The sequence below is a fragment of the Saccopteryx bilineata genome, chromosome X, assembly GCF_036850765.1.
Source record: "Saccopteryx bilineata isolate mSacBil1 chromosome X, mSacBil1_pri_phased_curated, whole genome shotgun sequence".
NCBI lineage: Eukaryota > Metazoa > Chordata > Mammalia > Chiroptera > Emballonuridae > Saccopteryx > Saccopteryx bilineata.
This window is the reverse complement of record NC_089502.1, coordinates 60,093,597-60,118,010: the sequence shown is the minus strand read 5'-3', so window position 1 is coordinate 60,118,010 and position 24,414 is coordinate 60,093,597. Positions and strand designations below refer to the sequence as shown.

The 24,414-nt window shown below is 38.6% G+C and overlaps 1 protein-coding gene, 1 non-coding gene and 1 pseudogene across 3 annotated transcripts; 1 reads left to right on the top strand and 2 right to left on the bottom strand.

Moving 5' to 3' along the window:
• Positions 1 to 1,016: 1,016 nt before the first annotated feature.
• TCEAL2 (transcription elongation factor A like 2) lies at positions 1,017 to 3,343 on the bottom strand. Of its 2 annotated transcripts, none has more exons than XM_066249008.1 (2): positions 3,205 to 3,343; positions 1,017 to 2,244 (listed from the first exon to the last, which is right to left on the bottom strand). In XM_066249008.1, exon 2 carries the CDS (start codon positions 2,215 to 2,217, stop codon positions 1,264 to 1,266), a length of 954 nt encoding a protein of 317 aa, XP_066105105.1. In that variant the 5' UTR covers positions 2,218 to 2,244; positions 3,205 to 3,343; the 3' UTR covers positions 1,017 to 1,263. The 2 variants fall into 2 exon arrangements, with proteins under 2 accessions (XP_066105105.1, XP_066105106.1); XM_066249009.1 differs by having other exon boundaries at positions 1,017 to 2,239.
• A 4,286-nt stretch (positions 3,344 to 7,629) lies between these two features.
• Positions 7,630 to 24,414, bottom strand: part of LOC136317677 (protein Shroom3-like) — a 27,156-nt pseudogene continuing 10,371 nt past the window's right edge.
• Positions 18,986 to 19,061, top strand: TRNAS-GCU (transfer RNA serine (anticodon GCU)). Its single transcript has one exon. It is a non-coding gene; the product is annotated as a tRNA-Ser (tRNA).

The following is a 24,414-nucleotide window of genomic DNA, read 5'->3' as shown; positions in this document are numbered from 1 at the left end:
CTCTAAGGAAAGAGGAATCAAGTAGACAAGGTATTGACAGATAAGAAAAATGCTCAAATTTTATCCTAGACTCTCATTTGAATCTGGTGAGAGATGGCTGTATGCAAAAACACACCTACAAAACCATAAATAAATGCAGAAAGGATTGTTTTGCTAAAAAAATCTGGCATAAATTGGGACCGAAACATCACTGAGGTGTTACCCACTTAGGTAAGCACAATTCTAATGTGAAAAAAGAGGGGCGTTTTATCCTTAATTCTATGACTGTTAAGGCTGCAGCAGGTTTGGGGCTCACTAGGGGCTATAGGAAAATCAACTGGGATTTCTCACCTTGAGGACACCAGGCATCAGCCACAGTGGGGGCCCTAAGAGGGTGCAGAAGTCCTGAGAAGGAGCAGAGTGCGAAGCAGAAACAGCAGTACCCAGGAGAGGGTGACACCCACCTTTTGGCTTCCTGGACTTGTTCCTGGGCACGGGTGAGATGCTCATCTAAGTGTCTGATGAGGTCCTGGTCCTGCTAGCATAGGGATAAAGTAAAGGCCAGGCCAACACAGATAACATATTCAGTACCTCATCTAATCCAGTCGGCAATCCTTGGAGGCAAGTATTATTTCACAGATAAAAAGACTATCCTTTACAACAACAGATTTTTTTTTTATAACTGCCAGATTGATTATTCTAAATACCAGTCTCAGAGGTAATGTTTTATATATATTTTAACAACAAGAATTTCAAGTGTCTCCACTGCCTTTATAAACTCACTGAACAATCCTTTTTATTGCTTTTTGTGTATTGTTTTCTTTTTTTAACTTTAGTATTTCTCTATGAGAAAAGTAATTTATGTTCTTTAGAGAAAAAAAAATTAACAGATGAATAGAAAGAAAAAAAATCACCCACAATCTCACAACTAAGAAGAACATTGTTAACCTTTTAGGGACCAAAATTTTCTAATTTTTCCTGTGCATGGATGTACTATATGAAGTTATGTTTTGACAAAAGTGAATCAAGTCTATAGATGATATTATAAGCTGATTTATTGTTCCAAGAATAATAATTTCTTTGCATTATTCCTAGGTAAAAATCCCCTACTGATAGAGTACTGCAGTTGGGTCATAAAGATGCTAACACAAGTGAAACTTAAAGCAAAATAGCAAAATATTGGTATAAGGTTAAAGCCTTGGGCTGGGCAAACACCTGCCAGGGGCACTACACAAAAGGAACGTCTTCAAAACCCCTTTGAGGCATCCTGCAGCCTCCTCTGAGTTACCTTGGGCCCCTCGGGTGAAAGGGGTCCTTAAACATTTTTACATCCATAAAACCCTTTCCCCCCAATAACCTTCTGGTTTTCTTCATCTCATCCTCTACCCTAGCCATCTCATCAAACTCCCTTATCATCTCCTCATTGCTCAGATGCATATCGTGGATGGCCTCCTTGTATTCCTTGAGGCACTGAGCCAGCCCCTGGCTGGATTTTCTTTTGGCACTCCTGGGGACATCACCCCAAGCTGGGCGCTTTCCTGCAACCCTTGGTTCAATGGCTGGTTTTCCTTCTTCTTTTGGCTTTCCCTCAGTCACCGGCTCTCCCTTGATCTTTGGTTTTCCTTCTTCCTTTGGCTTTTCGTGGCTCTCTGATTTTCCTTCCTCTTTTGGCTTTTCTTCACTCTCTGATTTTCCTTCTTCTTTTGGCTTTTCGTTGCTCTCCTGCTTTCCTTCTTCCTTTGGCTTTCCCTCACTCTCTTGTTTTCCTTCTTCCTTTGGCTTTTCGTTGCTCTCCTGCTTTCCTTCTTCCTTTGGCTTTCCCTCACTCTCTTGTTTTCCTTCTTCCTTTGGCTTTCCCTCACTCTCCTGCTTACCTTCTTCCTTTGGCTTTCCCTCACTCTCTTGTTTTCCTTCTTCCTTTGGCTCTACCTCACTCTCCTGTTTTTTTTCTTCCTTTGGCTTTCCCTGGTTTTCTAGTTTCCCCAAGATCAATGGCTTTCCCTCAGTCAGTGGCTTTCCATCTTTTGGGTTTGCCACATTGTCTGGATTTTCCTTAACCGCTCTTATTTCCTCTTCTTCTGTCTTTCCCTTGCTTTCTCTCTTTCCCTCATTTTCTAAGTTTTCCTTGTCTTCCAGAGCATGAGCTACTTCTGGCTTCCCAGTATTCTGAGGCTGTTCATTTTGCATCATTGCTTGGTTTTCAGGCATTCCTTCATTTTCACTGCATAGTTTTTCCATGTTGAGAAGTCTCCTCCTTTTCCTGTCCTGAGGGATGGGGGGAGGGAAGAAGAGATACAGAGGAAACAATGAACACTGAGGGCTTGGAAATGGAACGCAGGTACAAATGGGGCTGGCATCTTGTCCCTTGTCATGGTTCCCCTGACCTAGGGCAGCCCTTCAAGTGTGCTTTCTGCCACCCTTTTCTACCCCATCATTCCTACTACGAACAGGAGACATTTTTTTTCCTGGCAGGCCCTGCTATTTTCTCTATTTGCTTGGTAAGGCAGAAGTATGTGTAAATGTGCTGGGAGGTGGGCAGTGGGGCCCCAAATTGTGCTCATGCTGTGCCTTCCACTCTCTCCACATGCCTGGGTCCCTATCTACAGGAATTGTGGACAGTTTCCTCTCCTTTCCTAGCCGAGCCCAGAGCTGACAACAACAGACACACAGACCTGAAACAGACAAGTAAAGGGATTGGCAGCTCGCTGAACAAACAAGGACTCAGGTCCCTTTCCTTAATCCCAGCCCTCTTCACCCAACATTTACCACCCACATATACCCCCCCACACACACCCATACTTGAGCACCAGATCAAGAGGCTTTCCAAACTGTTTTGGCCTCGTGCATTTTTCCCTCATAGGCAACCCGCTCCCCTCCTATCCCCTTTTCTAGAAGGTCAATATTTCTTCACAGGCACAATATGAGAGGTGGTTTTTTCCAGAATATGACTACGAGTTACTGTCTTATGGCGGAAACATACTTCCTCATTTCACTCTGGAAAATGGATGGAGGGCGCAGAGGTGGAGCGTCGAGGAGGAGGAGGCAGCAGGGTATCAGGGTTCTCCTGCCCCACAGGCCTACGCGGGATCCTCAGAGCCTCGTCCCCCTCCTTCCTCATCTCCCAGGCTCCTTCGCTCCCCTTGCCCTGCCGCTGCTCGCGGGTCCTTCTCACATCCACCTCCAAACTTTCCCCGGTACCCTGGTAGCGCCCACCTTCATACTAACCTGCTTCCAGGATCAGGAGGCTTGTGCCTCTTTGGGCTCGTGGAAGCCGGCTCTCTTTTTGCCCGCTGCCGCGGCAGCTCAGAGCGCTGGCACCACGCGGGCAACAGAAGCAGACGGCGCTGGGACCTGACCAGAGTGGGCAAGGGGACTGCTGCTCACGTGAACGCCAGTCGGGTCACGTGAGTGACGCATCATCCCAGACCGCCTGCATACCGCCCCTCTCTCCCCCTTATCCAAGTCACCGAGAGAGCAGGAAGGGGAAACTTTCTGATTGCAGGTGGTTTATTTACGTAGCGAATTTCAGGTCCTCGCCCAGCATCCCTGGGAGATGCCTTGTCGCCAGGTGTGACGGCTGATCCATCCCCCGGAGGGTGCTGGACTTCCCTAGGAGCGCTCAGCAACTGCGCCCCAGCCCACGTTCAAGACCGGCTCTGCCTGACCCAGAGCGCCGGTGACGGTGCCTGCCACGTAGCTGCCCTGCTACCTGAGGAGGGTCTTCCTGGGCCTCCTCCCTTCTCACTCAGCCCATGTGTTCTCTCTGCCTGCGTGATCTGTGTTCATTTCCCTTCAAACACAGGTGATTCCTAAATTACATCGCCAGCCTATCCCTGCCCTTGAGGCTCAGACCCTCTTTGCCAATTGTCACTGGACCCCGTTCGTTGAGTGTCCCCAAGGTACCTCAAAATGCACATCCCAAGTTGATTTCACCAACTTCCTTCTCGCTTTATTTCTTCATCTCTCTTCACATTTGAAACTTACACACCAACATTTGACTTGTTCTCATCTAGAGAGAATGTCAGACAGTGTAAAAAAAAATTAAAATATATTAGTATCACAGATGAACAAATTAATGATCTTTGGTTCACAGCACACTTACCAATAACCCAAGCTTGTCTTTCTTGTTTCCTTCCCTTCCTTTCTCTTTTATTTTTTTTCACATTTTTGAAACTATCACCCAACTCGAGAAGTACAAAATTGCCAATATTGTAACTTCTACAGTGTAATCACACACACATACAAACACAATGTATATCGGTGTCTCAGTGTTTTTGTAAATATGGAAAACACTGACTTCTATTTTAATTTGCAAAATACCACATCTTGTTTATACAATTACAAAGAATGTGTGACACAATCAATTCTGATTGTATTTCTTAATCTAGCAAAACACTGATCTTTCTACTGTATAATGTTTTGCTCCACTAAAATGTGTAGTCACTGTATCACCATGTAATAAATAATTTTATCCTTTATGTTAAATTTTTTTTTTGCTTCAATCACAGCGCCATCTGTAATTAGGCTGGATGCTTCCTTTTCATCAGTATGAATTTCCAAAAATATTTTTCATTATTATTCAATGAATTTGATGAAAGTAATATCAAATCACTGTTATTAACTGTTTTTCCATTTTATTCATCTAATAATTCTTATTTTAAACTATCATCAGTAATTGTTTGCTAATGGACCCAAGATATTAACTGTACACAAAAGCTTGAAATTCAAAATTGGTATACTTAAATTAGAAGAAAAAATAGTTTTTTATCTAAATTAGAAGTTCTGTTTACAGAATGAGAAGCCAACACAACTTCTGCATATGTATGTACTAAATTGATACATTCTTCTTAAAATAACTATTATTGCTGAAGTAGATGTAAATGTTTCTTCAGCAAGTTTGTATATTTTGGTTTTCATGAAGTGTACAGATCCCTGGTACAGAGTAAATGTCAGCTAATATTTGTGAAAGTTAAATGTTTATCGTCAAGTTTTTTAAGAAAACAAAATTGGTTACTTAATTTTCCATTCAATATGCATTTTGTTTCTTGTTGAAAAATTAATGAATCATTCCCAATAATAAATATAGATGTAGATTTACAGTGAATAATTAATGAGAAAACTGTAGCAAGAATATTCATGCTTCAAGCAACACAGCTCAGCCTTTACTTTCTACACATATTTCACATACACTAACACGTTTTCCTCTGATCTTACTGTCTAGTGCAGTGGTAGTCAACCTGTTCCCTACTGCCCACTAGTGGGCGTTCCAGCTTTCATGGTGGGCGGTAGTGGAGCAACCAAAGTATAAATAAAAAGTTAGATTTAACTATAATAAGTTGTTTTATAAAGATTTATTCTGCCAAATTCAGCAAAAATCCTACATAAAGTACTTGGTAAGTAATTATTATTATATACTTTAACTTGCTGTAACTCTGCTTTATAAATTTATAAAGTAAGGTTACTTCCCTACTTTATAAATCACCATTACTGTGGAACCGGTGAGTGGTTAGAAAATTTTACTACTAACAGAGATACAAAAGTGGGCGGTAGGTATAAAAAGTTTGACTACCCCTGGTCTAGTGGGATGGAACATGCACATTTGGATGTCTTTGGCATGGGTCACATCCCAACTAACTAATCACAGCAGAGGTAGCAACATTAATTGCTTTTCTACTACTACTCAAGAACAAAAGGTATTATCTCTCTAGCTGCTCTTGCATGGGTTACTTCATTTTCACGGGGAGTAGGACCCTGTGTATGGTCCTTAAAAAGGATACATTAATTACATTGAATTAGAAAAGAGACTTTACAAATGTAATTAAGAATTTTGAGATGGGGATAATATCCTGAATTCTCCAGGTGGACCATAAATGCAATCACAAGTGTCCTCATAAGAGGGAAACAGAAGGAGAAATAACTACATAAGAAGGCAGTGTGACAACAGAAGCAAAATGCTAAGCTGTTGGCTTGGAGGATGGAGAAAGAAGCCATGAGTCAAGGAATGTAAGGAATATACCTCTAGAACAGTGGTTCTCAACCTTTCTAATGCTGTGACCCTGCAATACAGTTCCTCATGTTGCGATGACCCCAAACCAAAAAATAATTTTGGTGGCTACTTCATAATTGTAATTTTGCTACAGTTATGATTCAGAATGTAAATACCTGATATGCATTATGTATTCTCATTGCTACAAATCAAACATAATTTAAACATAGTGATTAATCACAAAACAATATTTAATTATATATTGAGAAATATTTATTACTAATGGACCTCCTTACCTAGTGTATTGGGGCTGCCATTCCGTAGATAGCTGCTTAACTAATGGATCTGTTTTTTCCAGATTAGTGGCAAGTTTTCTATATAGAACAGTGTGAACTACATCATAGGATACACTGCAGTTTCTGCACAGCATGGTATCTTTCAGGGTTCTTTCACACTATAAAGCAGCGGTTTCTGTGGTGGAATCCACATCTCATTTACTTCAATGGGAGACCGGTGGATTCTGCAGAAGAGAGATCCCCTGTACAGCAGAAATGCAGTTCCGACACATTTCTTCCTCTCCAATTCAAGTCAATGGGAGGCCGCAGCAGATTCCACTCAAATATAGAGCATGTTGCTTAATTTTTTCCACTCTAGAACTTTTCCTAGAGCAGAATCCACCACCCCCAATAGACTTATAGGAGGCAGATCTTTTACACTGCAGAATCCGCACAGCAGATTCCTCAGTGTGAGGCCTCTTTCAGTCTATTGGAGGTGGCGGATTCCACCTTTGGAATTTTTCTGCTCTAGGAAAAGTTCTAGCATGGAAAAAATTGGTTTGAGCATTGGCCCTGGACACTGAGGATAGTTCTGCTGGTCTAGGTGCATCAACTTCAGGTGCTCAAAATAACTCGATTAATTCGAGCATCGGGCTCTAGTGCATTTCGGTGGGTCACATGCAGCAGTTGTCTCTCTATCTCCCTTCCTCTCACTTAAAAAAAAAGGAGAAAAAAAGAAAATTGACATTGATATAATCCACTAACTTTATTCAGATTTCACCATTTTATATGTAGTAATTTATATGTGTGTATTTAGTTATGTGACATTTTACATATGTGTTCTCTCACACATGATTTATTATGAATTCCTAAGTCTCCCTGAGAGGTGTTATCCAAAAAATGGCCAGCACAAAAGAAATTACTTACCCAATACCTTATGTTATGCCTGCACCCCAATGTTTTTTTGAAAAACCTCTTCTTCTTTCATTGAGTGACATTGCACATATTATTCTTGAGAAAAAAACAGAATAGAAAAAATAGAATGAGAAAGTATATGGAATAAAATAAAATGAGATGAGTTTTTTTTAATAAATCATATAAAACTGGTCCAATGATTGTTTTTCTTCTTATGAAAATAAAAAAGAAATCATTTCAGTACCAAAAAAATTACACTGAAGTTAATGAATAAGGTATACTTGTTCATTTCTCATCAGTCAACATTTCCACATAATTATTATATAATCATGATATTTTGATTATGTCAAAGAAATCTCGTTAAAAGAAGAATGGATGTGAGAAAAGAGGGCAACTAACATCTGTTGAGTAAATATAAGACATGAAATATTTTGATTTTTTGCTTTTTACAATAATTGTCTGATACAGATATAGTTATTCCCATTCTAAAAATGAGAAAAAGAAAATTCAGAGACATTATAGAATTTCTAAAAATCTTGCTATAAGTGTAGCAATCACAGGGAGACTAATCGTAAGTAAATGTTCTTCTCATATAACACTGCATCCCTTTTTACTTTGTGGCCATGCAGGGCTTAGAGAAAAGTGTTTTTATACTGTATGTGCTTTCCTTGGTCAATCATACATGCATAAATGAGTGGATACTAATACTTTTCTTCCTCCAAGTGGACATTTTTAGTAAATTTAAGAATCTATATCTCAGAAAAGAAGATCTGGGATTTTGGCCGGAATGTCTGGTAAGTAATAAACACCCAATAAATATCTATCGAAATGAGGAATCTATTTATCAGTGAAGGGTATTAACCTTAATGCCTTGAGAGCCCTTATAACAAAATGGCAAAATGAACAAAATTTTCAGGAGAAGAAATGCAGATGGTCAATAATTACAAAAAAAATTCTAGCTCCATAAATTTTAAGAAATGCAATAAGAGCATCTAAACAACCTTTTACTACCCATCTCATAATAAAAATTAAATATAGAAACAACCTAATAGTCATCAGTCTGCAGTTGTCCCACCACCACTTGTGGCACCAGCATGCACCCCACCAGCCCCCTTTCTGCACTGGATCCAAATCGCAGAATGTCTTCTGAGACACTCTAAAAAAAGCGATGGGCCATCAGAGTGCCCTTACGTGTCTGGGGCACACTCAGCTAAAAGGAGCCTGGAATAGAGGCCTCTGAGGGACAAGAATGCCAAGGATCACTCATGGATATGTCCCAATGCCCTGAGCAGATATTCCTGGCAGATGGGCAGTCCTGTCATCAATTCTCCACATCATCACACTGCCTTGACAAAATCCCCCTAAATCTTGCCAGATATCTTGAAGAAAATTAGACCTACCTCCATGGTTAGAATCAACAATATCAGCAAGAACTTTGGCCTGAAGTGTGAGCTCCTGGCCAAGTACAATTTCTTCAACATGGATGGGAACTACAGAACACCCATCATCTGAAACCACCTAAAATCTAACTGAACAGAAATCCTACAACTATAAATGTAAAGAAGAAGCTATATGGGGATGGGTAGGAGGGGCAGAGAGGTTAAACAAGGCTGGTCACTGGACAAAAATAAGGGATATCTCAGCTGTGGAGGTCCCCCTTGAGCAATGAGGGGTCCCAATTCCCACCAGGTCCCCTTCATCCAGGGTTTCAGTGCCAGGAAAAGAAGTCTCATAATTTGTGGCTGCTGAAAACCAGCAAGGATTGTGGCTGAGTGAGATAGAATGCTGTGGGAGTCCCAGGCTCTGAAATGGACTAAACTCAGACTCACTTATTAGCAGCTCATAAAGCACTAAATAACCAGAAAGAAAATAACTCTAATAATAATGGCAATATTATTAGAGTGATTAGAATATTTCTCTAATGAGATATTTGAATATTGAAATAGTTGAATGTTGAAAATATTTACTTAATACAAAAGAATACAATAAAGGAAGAACAAAGGGGAAAAAACAACATGAGACATAAATAAATCAAAAGTAAAGTGCCAGACAGAAACCTTACCATATAAATAATAACAGTAAATGTGATTAGCTTAAACATTCCAATCAAAAAGAAGATGTTGTCAAACTGGATAAAAAACACAGTCTATTATTATGCTACCTATAGAAGTCACAATTAATATTCATGTAAATGGGTGGAAAAAGATTTATCATGCAGATACCAACCAACCATATGAAAGTTAGATTGACTCTACAAATACCAAAAAATGTTGAGTTAAAATACACACAAAAATGTTACTAATGGCAAAAGGGACATTTTAGAATGATAAATGGGTCAACCCAATATATAACAATTATAAACTTATGTGCACCTAACAAGAGTCCTAAAATACAATGTCATAGGTATAATAACGGCTCCCCAAAGATGTACTCATCTTAATATCCAAAAACCTACCTTACATGGTGAAAGGGACTTTTTAAATGTAATTAGTTTAGGATGAGAGGATTATTCTGGATTACCCAGATGGGTCCAATGTAATCACAAAAATTCTTATAAAAAAATAAGGAGGAGAGTCAGAAAAGGAAATGTGACAATAGAAGCAGAGATCTGAGTTATATGACCATGAACCAAAGAATGAGGGAAGCCCCTGGATGCTGGAAAAAGCAAGAAACAGGTTTTCTCCTACAATCTTCAGAAGAAAAAAAAACCAATCCTTTGAGTTTAGCTCAGTGATATTGATTCAGTCGTCTCATCTCTAAAACTGTAAAATAATAAATATGTGTTGTTGTAGGCCACTAAAATTATGGTAATTTACTACAACAGCAGTAGAAAACTAAAATTACACGAAACAAAAACTGAAAAAAAATAGGGTGAGAAATAGATAATTCTACGATAATAGTTGGAGACTTCAATACCGCACTTTCCATAACAAATTGGAAAGCTAACTGTAAGGTCAATAAGGAAGTGGAGGACTTGAATACAATAATGCAGATATATCAAAGGACATATATGTGAACTTACTGGGCTCAAATGGTCATGATTCCATAGGAACAGTAAGCACATTCCCCCCAACCCCAACTCCACAACACAACTCATTCTGTATGCCCCCTAAATCCGTTACAAATGTATATGAATGTATTTGCTTTCCCTTTTCTTGTAACATTTCCAAATATTTTCTAAAATACGGTAATAATATTGAGGTTAAAATAAAATGTCTCTTACAGAGAACAATGTTGGAATGGAAAGGAAACATACATTAATTGCAATTCTGTATGTTTCAGACATTCTGTTAGGTATCAAGATTTCCTTTAATAGAGGGGTGAGAAGCAGATGGTCGCCTCTCCTGTGGACCCTGACCAGAAATTGAACCTGGGACTTCCACACGCCTGGTGGATGCTCTGCCACTGATCCAACCAGCCAGGGTCGTGTTTTCTATTTCATTTATTCAATTCCAACAGCTATTCAAGTTATCAATAATTGTAACTATTATTCTGGCCAGACTATACTGACTTTAGGGTAGCTTAAGAAAATCAGAGAGCCAATTTTGTTTTCTCCCATCACCAGCAAGGTCTGTGATTATTGTAAAATTTCCCCATTTTACCTCTATTTCTCCTACTCTCCTTGGAGGCTGCCACTAAATGCTCCCCAGGATGTTATTCAACTTTTTTAAAAAATTAGGACCTGTATAGATTTTGTTATAATATTCTTGTAATTTTAAGACAAATTCTAAATGGTTACAAAATAATTCTCTAAGAATTGTGTGAAAACCAAGGAGAAAACACATGCAAACTGATCTCATAGAATGGGTTAGTATCCATGGTTTGTGAACACACTTCCTAACAAATACATTAGAAAGTAAATTGAATAGGCAATTCATATAAAATGTGTATAAGTAATTGACATGTTTAAATTATACCAAAACTACAAGAATAAAATGCTAATATAAATCTTGAGAATTCATATTAATGGAAAAGACAAAATGCAAAAGAAGTTGAGTCATGAGTCCTCATTAGAATAGACCATGAGTATGTACAGGTGTCTATGTTCATGTACCCCTCAACTACAGGGACACTGTAGTACTCCAGTCCGCTGGAAACTCCCAGTGTCACATGGAAAAAACCCACTCAAGACACAAACTTATGTCAAGAGGAAGAGGGGAGGCCTGTAAAGGGAGGGCAAAGAAGACCTCCTGAATCTCCTTCTCCCTTAGCTTTTATTGATCAGAAGCAGAACAGAGGTAACAGGATTACAAGGGAGATAAGGGGAAAGAATGACTAATGGCCATTTTGCTGACATGGAGAAAGGGCTAATTTGGGTCAGTACATTCTTTTCTTTTGCTAATTAACAAGCACAAAGGAAGGGGCAGTCTCGAACCTCTAGGCTAATTTTCTAAAGCTCGCTCACATACATTCCTTTGTGTTTGCACAAAGGTCACTCACACAGTTTCTTCATGTTTGCATTCAAGAGACATTCACTCAGGGCTTTTAACTAAAGTTACCCAATCCAAGTCATAGAGGGTTCAAGGTTAGATGGGTGAGTCCCTATAGGACACATCTGAAGAGGAGGTACATTCTATGACAACAGACCCCTTTGGGTGAGAAAGTGGAAGTGGAGCTAGTGAGAAAATCAGGGTAATCTCAATTTTCAAATATACTCTCATATATTGTTTGAAATGGTATATTAAGAAAGAAATAATTTTCATAATAATTTGAATGTAGAAAATACTTGTGAACATACTGGTCAAGATAATGTGAACATGCCTTTATTACCTTGGAAAATAATTCATTGTATTCAACTTAATGGTGAAACAACGTAAGTTTAAAATTTGAATTAACTTTTATGGCCAACTAATATTCCATTACATAGATATAACATTGCTTTTTATCCACTCATCTACTGATGGGCACTTTGGTAGTTTCCAAATCTTGACTCTTTTAAATAATGCTGCACTGAACATAGGGGTGCATATATTCCTTTGAATTAGTGTTTTGGGCTCTTTTAAATATATCCCTAAAAGTGAAATTGCTCGGTCATAAGGCAGTTCCATTTTTAACTTTTTAAGGTAACTCCATACTGTTTTCCACAGTGGCTGCACCAATCTTCATTCCCACCAATGAAGAATTCATTGGATGTGCATGAGAATTCCCTTTTCTGCACATCCTCGTCAGCACATTTTGTTTGTTGATTTATTGTTGATAGCTACTCTAAGGTGATATCTAATTGTGGTTTTAATTTGCATTTCTCTAATGACATTGAACAGCTTTTCTTATCTCTATTGACTACCTGTGTGTCCTCTTTGGAGAAGTGTATATTAGGTTCTTTGCTCATTATTAAGTTGGATTGCTTATTTTTTTGATGTTGAGTTGTATAATTTCTTTATAAATTTTAAATATCAACCACATTTCAGGTGTATCATTGAAAATATGTTTTCCCATTGAGTGAGTTTTCTTCATTTTGGTGATGGTTTCTTTTGTTGTGTAACAGCTTTTTAGTTTGATATTTGTTTATTTTTTCATTTCCCTTGTTCAGAAGATATATGAGAACAAATATTGCAAAGAGAAATGTCTGAGATTTTACTTCCTATGTTTTCTTCTAGGAGGTTTATAGTTTTGAGTCTAACATTTAGGTCTTTAATCCATTTTGAATTTATTCTCATATATGGTATAATAAGGTGGCCTATATTCATTTTTTGCATGTATTTGTCCAGTTTTCTCAATACCAATTATTGAATAGACTGGCTTTACCCCATTGTGTCTTCTTGCCTCCTTTATCAAATATTAACTGAACATATAAGTTTATACCTAGGCTCTTAATCTTGATACATTGATTTATGTGTCTGTTGTCATGTCAGTATCATACTGTTTTGACTTAATCACTTGTCCTCCCCTGAGGACACAGATTACTAGAGCTTAGTAGTGTAGTTTAATATCAGGTAGTATGGGCCCTGGTCAGTTGGCTCAGTGGTAGAGCGTCGGCCTGGCGTGCAGGAGTCCCAGGTTCAATTCCTGGCCAGGGCACACAGGAGAAGTGCCTATCTGCTTCTCCACTCCTTCCCCTCTCCTTCCTCTCTGTCTCTCTCTTCCCCTCCCGCAGCCAAGGCTCCATTGGAGCAAAAGTTGGCCTGGGTGCTGAGGATGGCTCCATGGCCTCTGCCTCAGGCTCTAGAATGGCTCTGGTTGCAACAGAGCAACGCCCCAGATGGGCAGAGCATCGCCCCCTGGTGGGCATGCCAGGTGGATCCTGGTTGTGTGCATGCGGGAGTCTGTCTGACTGCCTCCTCATTTCCAGCTTCAGAAAAATACAAAAACAAACAAACAAACAAAAAACCCCACAAAATATCAGGTAGTGTGAAACCACCAACTTTGTTCTTTCTCACGATTGTTGCAGCTCTTCAGGGTCTTGTTTGTTTTCATATCTTTTTGGATTATTTGTTCTAGTTCTGTGAAATACACCATTGGTGTTTTGATAGGAATTGTTTTGAACCTTTAGATTGTTTTACATAGTGTGAACATAATAACAATGCTATTTTTTCCTAACCACTAGCTTGTTATATGCTTCAATTTATTTGTATCTTCTTCAGTTGCTTTCTTTCCTGTCTCACAATTTTCTGAGGGCAGGTCTTTTACCTACATGGTTAAAATTATTTTCAGGTATCTTTTATTTGATGCAATTGTAACTTTTTTTTTTTGAGGTGAGAGGAGGAGAGATAATGTGGCAGACTCCTGAATCCACTTTGACTGGGATCCACCCGGCAACCCCATCTGGGGCCAATGCTCGAGTATCAAGCTATTTTTAGTATCTGAGATTGTCATGCTCCAACGGAGCTATCCTCAGCACCTGGGGCCATGCTGAAACCAATCAAGCCATTGGCTGCGGGAGGGGAAGAGGGAGAGAAGCAGGTGGTCATTTCTCCTGTGTGCCCCAACTGGGAATCAAACCTGGGATGTCCATACACTGGACCAATGCACTATCCACTAAGCCACCAGCAAGGCCTTAATGCAATTGTAAATTGGATTTTTTAAAGTTTCTCTTTCTAACAATTATTGGTGTATAGAAATAAAATTATTGATGTATAAAAATAAAACTAATTTTTGGATATTTGTTTTGTATCCTGCTGCTTAACTGAATTTATTTATCAGGTCTAGTTTTGTTGGGTTTTTTTTTGTTTGTTTATTTGTTTTTTTGGTGGAATTGTTAGGATTCTCCATATACAGTATCATGTCATATGCAAATAATGACAGTTTTAATTCTACTTTTCCAATTTGGATGCATTTTATTTATTCTTCTTGTCTGATTGCTGTAGCTAGGGCTTCCAGTACTAAGTTTAATGATAATGGTGAAAGTAAGTGGGTACCCCTGTCTTGTTTCTGAAATTAGGGGAAATGCTTTTAAGTTTTCCCCATTAAGTATGATGTTAGCTGTGGAATTGTCATATATGACCTTTATTATGTTGAAGTATGATTCTTCTATTTCCACTTTGCTGATAGTTTTATTTTTACTCATAAATTAGTGCTGGATTTTATCAAATGCTTTTTCTGCATCTATTAATATGATTATGGGGTGTTTATCCATCATTTTATTTATGTGATATAGCATGTTAATTGATTTATGAATATCATACTAAACTTGCACCCCACTAATAAATCCCAACTATGGTGTTTTATCTTTTTAATGTATTGGTGGGTTTGGTTTGCCAAATTTTTTGTTCATTTAGGTCCTCTCTTTTTCTTTTTTTATTTTTTGTGCACTCATACATGCTTGAGCATGAAAGAAATATAGACAGAAAGATAGATACACATGAAGGGAGAGTGATGAGAAGCATCAACTCATAGTTGTGACACCTTAGTTGTTCATTGATTGCTTCTCATATATACCTTGACTAAGGGACTCCAGCTGAGCCAGTGACTGCTTGCTCAAACCAGCAACATTTGGGCTCAAGCAAGTGACCATGAGGTCATATCTAGGATCCCATGCTCAAACTGGTGACCTTGTGTTCAAGCTGGTGAGCCAACACTCAAGCCAACAACCTCGGGGTTTTGATTCTAGGTCTTTAACATCCCAGGCCGATGCTCTATCCATGGTGCTGCTGCCTGGTCAGGCCAAAATTATTTTTTCTAGAAATGGAAGTAGGTTGGCACTTCAACTAATCACTCACTGACCTTTAAGTGAACCATATTTTCCTATGTTTCCCTGGCATCACACATGTTTGCTTTTATTTTATTTTTTGCATTCTGAAATATGGTGTCTAGAATACTCTCAAACTGGCTCACTATTTTTTATCCTTAAATGCCCAGCTTAAAAGTCATTTCTGGCCCTGGCTGGCTGGCTCAGTGGATAGAGCATTAGCCCAGCATTTGAATGTTCTGCATTTGATACCCAGTCAGGGCACACCTAAGAAGCAAACATCTGTTTCTCTTCCTTTCCCTCTCCCCCTTCTCTCTTTTTTTCCCTCCCTCTGTCAGTGGCTCAATTGGTTCAAGAGTTGTCTCCAGGCTCTGAAGATAGCTTGGTTGATTCGAGCATTGGCCCAGATGGGAGTTGCCAGGTGGATCCTTGTTAGGGTGCATATGGGAGTCTGTCTCTCTATCTCCCCTCCTCTCACTTTATAAAAATGTCACTTCTTTGTGAAGCCTCACTTAATCTCCTATATTCAGGTAATTATCCATATAAGATTGCTCATCCTGGAATAACCTCATAACACTCTTTATATCCATTGTAAGCCTCATTACTTGTCTGCATACATCATCAGACAGGAACTGAGAACCTGAGAACAGGAACTATGACTTCTTATTCAACTTTATATCTTCAAAATCTAGTGCAACTGCTACAACATAGTAGGTATTTAGTAAGTCTGCATTGAATTAAAAGATGAATTTGCTATATCACAGCAAAAGTATTCCTGTTTTTGGCCTTTCTCTCCCAAGGGACTGAGTTTTCCTTCCTTATTTGGTATTCTTCTCCAAAATAATACAGACTTTTCAGATTACAACATATTATTGCTCGAAGTTTGCTTTCCCTCTACTTCCTTCATCCTCTGCCCATACTGTTTTAATGGATGTATACATGGAATTTTGGTGGTCTCCTTTTTTGGATTTGTCACATTGAAGGGTATAGAAAGGAGCCTGGAGAAAGTGAGTGGGTGCAGAAGCTTCTGATGGGATTTAGGTTGTCACAAGCACCTGCTTGCTTAGTCAGACTCTAACCTGTTGAAGGAAGGATCGCCAATCTAGATTACTTTGGCTGTTGTGGAAGATAAATAAACCCTGTTACATTTAAAAATCCCCTTGATTTTAAATATTAGGTTTAGATATTGAAATTCATGATGGTAATCCTTTGGTATAATTAAAGTAAATCCTAAGGCAAAGGGTTGAGTGGACGGCTCTGAGGAAAGGTCTGGGGGAAGGGAGAGAGGGAGGGAGAAAGAGAGGAGGAGGAGGGGAGAATGAGGGAGAGGACAGGAAGGGAGAAGAGTGGAGAGAAGAGAAAAGAGAAATAGAGGGAAAGAACCAAGTGCACAGGGTGCTAAAGGAGTTAATGGACACAAGTAGGAAATGTGACTTAGAGGTTGCTAACATTAAATCAGACATCAGTGGGAATACAAGCTTTTTCCTCTGTGCTTTTCACAGATTTGCTCTGATATTTGAGTTAGCCTAGCAACCTGCCAAGCTATCTGTAAATAAGCTTATGCGTGAGAGATATTTCAAAGCCAACTCAAAGTAATTAGACTAGCAATTATGGCTCCCTGAATGATAGTACAGAACCAGTCACTGCAGGCAGAGAAATAAAACCAGGCATAGAAATTAACTGGGATCCAAGAAATTTCTTAGAGATTCATTATTTTGGTTTATTCTATCTGTTGAAATATTCTGGAGACCTTTCTTGTATTATTGGACCACCTACAGAAGAAGGTCTCTTTTAAGACACAAAGTTCGCCTTGAAAAGGCAATTAGTTTATGGTAATTTTTCATGAACTTCAATGTTAATTTTTTTTTATCAGCCACTATACCAGCTAGAGAGATCTGTGCCACATTAAGGGCTCCTAAGGCTTGAGATACTTGGTATATATGGTCTTCTAAGACTTGTGACATTATCTGGGCGGCCTCTACAAAATCAGTTTTTACTAATAAATTTAAAATAGCTACATTTGTGCCTGTTATACCAAAGATTATTATGAGGCCTAACATAATAGGTGAAAAGATAGTTTGGTGCTTCTTTTTGTGGAAAGGCTAGATGAGAGAAGTGGATTTTCTAGTTGGATATAGGGAGACCTGCATATTAAATATGCATAAAACAAAAGTTAAGTTGCATTAGACAGAAAGGGGAGGAATAGAGATGTAGACTATGTGAACCTGCTGAACAGGAGTGGTACGAGAGGAGAACCAATAGTCCAAAGGGTCTTGGAAGGTAGAGTTTCTGGTGGGAAATTTTAAATCACTGAAGACCTGTGAAGACCAAATAGTCTTAATGGAGGGACATGGTTGTGTATAATATAGACTGACTGTGACAAGCAGGAAGGGTGTGGGGTCCATGAAGGGAAAGTTAATGAGGTAAAGAGAATGCTTTAAAGAAATAAAGGAACTAGAGGGGAATAAGATGATGAGTAGTCAATATGGATATAAAACATTTCCAAGGCTGCAGGGATTAGTTGTATAAATGGTTGTCCAGGCTGGAGCACCAGGTAGCAGGCCCAGCAATCTTGGAAGATTAGGACTTTGGTGACATGTTCTTACATAGATATCATCCAGCAGGTCATTAAAAAAGGAAGTGGTTATGCTTACTGGAGAATAGTGCAGATCAAAGCGTAGGTTGTTGAATAAGGGGAAATTACAGCTATTGCCATTGCGGTCACAATGCAAAGTGATATAGGAGCAGTTATAGAGACAGTTATTATGGCTAGGTCCTAAATGTTACACTTAGTAGGGGGTAAAGTTTTAGGCCCTTGAGTAGGGATAGAGGAGGTGAAGATCCCAATTCAGGTTCCAGGTATCCCCCCCAGAAAAATAAAATGGGTGTGGTGCCAGTAGGAATAAAATGTATAGGGTGCTAGCTTATACCAAAGAGCCAGTGTACAAAAATAATGAGTCATGAACAAATCTAAGTAATCTACCAAGAGTTCTTTGATGCAACAAGATAAATAACAGGACTGGTTTATACACTTTAGTTCTTTTTAAGGTGTCCTTACATTGTTCAAGAGAATATATGATATCACAGAAACGTAGATCTGTAGAACAGGTAGAATCTTCTATTAAACATTTAACAATAACCACGGTGGCACTGGTATTAGCTAGGTGGGGAACAGGGAGGCTTGCATATGTTGAGGGATACAGTAGGAGGAGAGAAAGAAGATAGGGAGTTGGGGAAATTATAGGGAATCAAAATGGGTATACAGGTGGGTTAGAAGAACCAGGGGTTGAGTTTTGAGAACAAACAAGAGGTCAAAATCTTTACTTAGTGAGTTTTGGAATGTGATTGTGGTGGTTGGACTTCTTGGAGTGTCACTGTCAAGGCTAGCAATTCCAAGTTGTGCTGAGATCATTATTTGAGATATGTTCATCTACTTGACAAAGCTTGTCATCCTGGAAGTGTTGGGCTGCTGGGCTGAAGCTGTCCATTCCAGAGGGGATGGTCTATCATTGTCTGTTCTCGGCTTGTGGATGATACTTATGAAGACCCTGTTGTGATGGGTGCTGGGAACTCCTGACATGAATCCTGAATTAGCTTTCATAGACTGAGGCAAAGTATCACATTTGAAAAATGAATACAAAACTGACTGAATGTTTGGCTTTGCCCTCCAGGATTTATGATGTAATTTCTTATCAAGAAATTGTGGCCCTGGCTGGTTGGCTAAGTGGTAGAGCGTCGGCCTGCTGTGCGGAAGTCCCGGGTTCAATTCCCGGCCAGGGCACACAGGAGAGGCATCCATCTGCTTCTCCACCCCTCCCCCTCTCCTTCCTCTCTGTCTCTCTCTTCCCCTCCCACAGCCAAGGCTCCATTGGAGCAAAAGATGGCCCAGGTGCTGGGGATGGCTCCTTGGCCTCTGCCCCAGGCGCTAGAGTGGCTCTGGTCGTTACAGAGTGATGCCCCGAATGGGCAGAGCATCGCCCCCTGGTGAGCGTGCCAGGTGGATCCCGGTCGGGTGCATGTGGGCATCTGTCTGACTGCCTCCCCGTTTCCAGCTTCAGAAAAATACAAAAAAAAAAAAAAAGAAATTGTGAAATGATCAAACATTCCAAACAAATAAGATATAAAGGAGCCTAAGTGGTTTGGCAGTGAACTGAAGTAGTAGAACCCCAGATCCACACCAGGAACCAAATAAGGCACAGCCAGAACAAGTAGAATCATAATGCTCCATATTTTCAGGCCTTAGGCATATAGTCCCTAGAATACTGTAGATACCTGTTTATTATGATGGAAGTCACAGACATTGTTTTCCAGGATCCTGTAGTGGCTTCTTATTTGATATCATTGTAATGAGGTGGATTCAGAGCTGACATTCTATTTAATAGTGTGGCTCTGAAAATAAATTTATGATCTTTTCTTCCTCAATGGGAGACTCACACAATTGTAAGTATGATATCAGGTATTGAGACATATTCCCTGCAAAGAGAAACCTCCAGTCAAACTTTAAAACCATAATATTGGGGAAGGACAAAAGACTTTGACTGAAGGCTTTCTTGTAGCATATGGAATAACTTTTGGGGTGGGGGCAGGTTCTCAATTTTCCATGAGCCTCATTCTATTATTTCCCTTGCTCCAGGCACAAAACCAGTGTGATTTTTGTCAAGATAGAAAAGAGATAGTAGAATGGGGAGATGTCATTATGTTCAAGGTAATGAGGTAATGATTCACTTGGATATTGTATAGTTAGACCTACAAATGAGAAGCATCTTGGCTAGAAATGTGATGACAAATATATATATATATATATATATATATATATATATATATATATATATATATATATGAAAATCTAACTTTAGACTTCTTGACAATTATATGATAACTGATCAAAGTTACTTATTTTCCCTGAGCACTTATTTCCCTATCTGTGAAACAGAAATGGAAGTACACATCATATAAAAGTGTACTGAAGAGTAAAAGAAAGGATATACATAACCTAAGCAGCATTGTTCCTGGCATTTAACAAATGCTCAATATATCTCATCTGAATGCATCATGACTTGTATTCCTCTCGGCCAACCAGAAAAAGATTAAAGATTAGGGGTTGGAGACTGGGAACATTTAATGCATTTTGTTCAGTCCAGTACCCTTCCTATGGCACTGCTATATGAGCAGTCCTTTATAACCCTTTTCTTGGAAATGGGTGGTTTGGGAAGTTCCTTGGTGGCTGAAGTGAAACTGGTCAGCTTTGATTGTAGGTGATTGACATCCTGGTATCTGCTGCTGAGGTCTGTATCCAGACCACTGCGTTAAGGTTCCTAAATCCCTGCACACCATGATCTCTTTGCTCTGACTACAGATCTTTTATATCTACTGACCCTGTCAGCACCATATAATAATGTAGCCATTCAGGAAATATGAAATTGTATTATTTAAATTCATAATAACAATATAAGAGAGAAGGGAAAGTGTTATCACTGCATATGACGATTAATTTATTTTTTCTATACTTTTCACATCTATATTTTAAATAAACTGCAATTCAGCATATTGTATTTAGTCATAGATAGCGTCATCTGGTGGAGAAATTCCAAAATTGCAGCTTGGACATCACAAGTAGCAGGGAGCTGAGGGGTCTGGAGAAATTTTATAAGGTACAGGATAATCAAGAAGAGCACTCAAAACATAATCACATGACAAAAGGTATCTTTCAGCCCATACTTCAGTTAACAAGAAAGATGTGGGGGCAGGCGGAAGGAGAGATATCAGAAGTGTACAGGAATTAGAGACATGCTAAGAGAATGTATGGCATTATATATTATATTATTGGAATGTGTATACTATATATAAACACTATATATATACACAATGATGTATAATTTTTAAAATGCAGTTCACTTGTAAAAGGTAGTTATAACTTCATTTTTACTGTCAATGCTATTTAACATCTTTAAATGTACAGGAAATACATTTTCACAAAAATCATTTTTCTTATTCAATTTAAAACCCCATTTGTCTTACATTTAAAAAAACCCACATCAGTTTCTTTTCTTGATGAGCAAAGTAGTATATTTAGGACGAAAAAACCACCAAGCAATGCAGAAATATATCTGTGTAAGAGGGAATTTCTACATTGCTGCCTGTCATCCTGCCACATCACACAATAAACCAATATTATTATTTGGATATATAACACTGGGGAACAAAATTTTTGTTGCATCCACAAAAACACTTGCTCTTACCTAATTCAAGTGTGCTGATCTCAAATCTGACATCAGTTTTTCCCTGTAAGCTACAAGTTTTTCCAATTCAAAATTTTAGTATTCCATTTTATTGTAAAATTTTCAACATTTAGTTTAATATAATGAAGTAGAATGTCTTCTTGGGCATCGTCTTTGTGAGAATATAATAATTTATATAATGCAGTAAATACACTAATACACTAAAAGATATGATTGCATCAGAATTTGTCTACAATTTCAAAATAGAACACATTAAAACACTTATTTTAATTATAAAATTTGCACAAAACTTATTTAAATTCTATTCAGGCAAAAAATTGCGTTTGTACCTCTTGCGTTTGTGCACTTGTTGAGGACAATCTCGTTTGATGCTCCAGCAGTAGTAGTCTGCTCATCACTAACAACTCAAAGATTTTCAGGAAACTTATCAAGGTGACTGTTCAGGAAGTGAATCTTAACTCTCATGTTACATCCAATGTTATGGAAAGCCAACAGCATCCTTCGAAACAGAAGTTCATAGTTTTCTGCTTTTTTGTTGCCAAGGAAGTTCTTTGTAACTGCCACAAAAGACTGCCATGCTGCTTTCTCCTCCTTATTTATCTTCCTGGCAAATTCTTCACCACATATGAGGGTTCGAATTTGAGGTCCATCGAATACAACTACTTTTATCTTCTCGAAAGACAAGTCAGGAAAAGCAGAAATAATATGCTGAAAGCATTCACTTTCTCTAGTCAAAGCCTGAACAAACTGCTTCATTAAGCCAAGTTTGATGTGAAGTGGGGGAAAAATGATCCTGTCTCGATTAACTACAGGTTCATTCACAATATTTTGCATCCCTACTTCCAGAGCTTCACGTTTTGGACACTCTTTCTGTGTCCAGTGTTTCTCCTGAGCTCAGCTATCCCACAAACACAGAAAGCAAGGATACTTCGTGAAACCTCTCTGTTGTCCTAGCAGGAAATTTATCATTTTAAGATCCACACAAATGATCCAGTTATGCTCCTCATACTTCAGAAATTCAAGGACAATTTTTATGTCATTATACTTTTCTCGCAGATGAGTTGAATAACCAATTCGAACTGCTGCATAAACATTACCGTTGTGTAAGACAACACATTTCAGACTCCGTTTAGAGCTGTCAAGAAATAACCGCCATTCTGTTGGACTGTAAGTGGTAACACCTAGCTGGCTGAGAAGACTACTGATATCATGACAGTAAACAAAGTGTTTGTCTTCGAAAACAAAGTCCACAAAAAATTTGTTCACGCTTCCTGAAATGGGATACTTTAGCTGACTGGTGAAGTACATTCTTTTCTTGAAGCCTGGAGGCTAATAACTCAGCTGCTTTCTTTGATAGGCCCAACTCTCTTACTAAGTCATTCAATTTGAGTTGGCTAAACTGCTGAGGGGTTAATGATTGCTTGGCATCAGAAGACCTTTCAGATTCTACAACCATTTCCTCATGCATCTTATCAAAATACACTTGATCACCATGTTCACTTTCTTCATCCTTAGAAGAAATAAAACCATTGAGAACTAGAACCAGGAGTGTCTCAGAGTGTGGGATATGTCATATTGCTGAAGGAATATTAGGATATGCGATCATATGCTGTTTTTTCTTGCCTATGCCCTTTGTATGGATCAGACAGAAATAACAGTCACTGCTGTGGTCCTTAGGTTCGCGCCAAACTATGGGAATACCAAAAGGCATTCTTTTGCATTTTCTTTTTGTCTAGTAATGAAGCATTTCCTCACAATTATGACATACAATATGAGGAGCCCAATTCTTGTCTTGATGGCCAAGGGGAACTTGAAAATAAGCAATATATGCACATGTCACAAATGATGAAATATTGCACCTTTGATGTTGAAGTGTGTAACAGCCACATATGTAACAGGTGTCAGGACTATTCTTACATTTACGCCTACTCGAAGAAGCCATGATTCAATCTTAAAACAAAATAAGAGGGTGTTTTTATCAGATAATAATTTTTTTACATTAAAAACAACTACAATTATGTAAAAGTGATGTTAGTAAAACATTAATTGCCTTGTGGTTATGTTCAATCCAAGAGTCATTGCCCTTTAACTCCAATTTAAAAACCAATGCATGTTATTAACTGTAACCAAAAGAAATTAAAATTGCATAAAAACTAGAACATGCACCAAAAAAATGGATTTCAGATTTGCAATCAGTGATGCAGAAATATATAGAAATATTTCTAAAAACTCATGCAACAGAAAATGGAAAAAAAATTTGTTCCCCAGTGTAATCTTCAGATGTGTGTGTGTAGGTGGGGTTACCCCAGGAAATGTAACTTAGCTCCGGTAACTCAGGTTGCCTGTATTCAAAATGGGAGTAATGTAATCTTTCTTAAGTCATTTATGGGAGGAGAAAACAAGAAAACCAAAAGTTTGTCCCATGAGGCACTCTCAGAAACTGGTTTCACCCTGCCTTCTTCCTTACATAAACAAGTCACTTTGATAACTACTGTTTCCAGTTTTCTATTGCTGTGTAACAAACAGTCATGGAATTTAGCATTATATCTTTAATTTTTCTCACCAACTTTGTGGGTCAAGAATTTGGACAGGGCAAAACAAGGACAGCATTTCTTTCCTCCATGATATCTAAGGACTCTGCTGGAATAACTCATAGATGACTTGCCAAATTAGTCCATCCACATGCCTCTTATCCCAATATTCTTGTCATTCGAGGACCTGAACAACTAGACAAGCTATTTTTCACCACCTTTGAGTACATATATATTCTTACCCTGGGCTAACTCTCTTTGAACAAAGATGAATAACCAGATGTTATCCTTACAGCTATGCATATTGAAAAGCATTGCCCTAAAAATGATGTATTTTAGGGCTACTTCCAAATGAGGCTAAATG

Excerpts from the sequence above, each read along its gene's own strand:
- TCEAL2 (XM_066249008.1), bottom strand. The coding sequence starts at position 2,217 with ATGGAAAAACTATGCAGTGAAAATGAAGGAATGCCTGAAAACCAAGCA.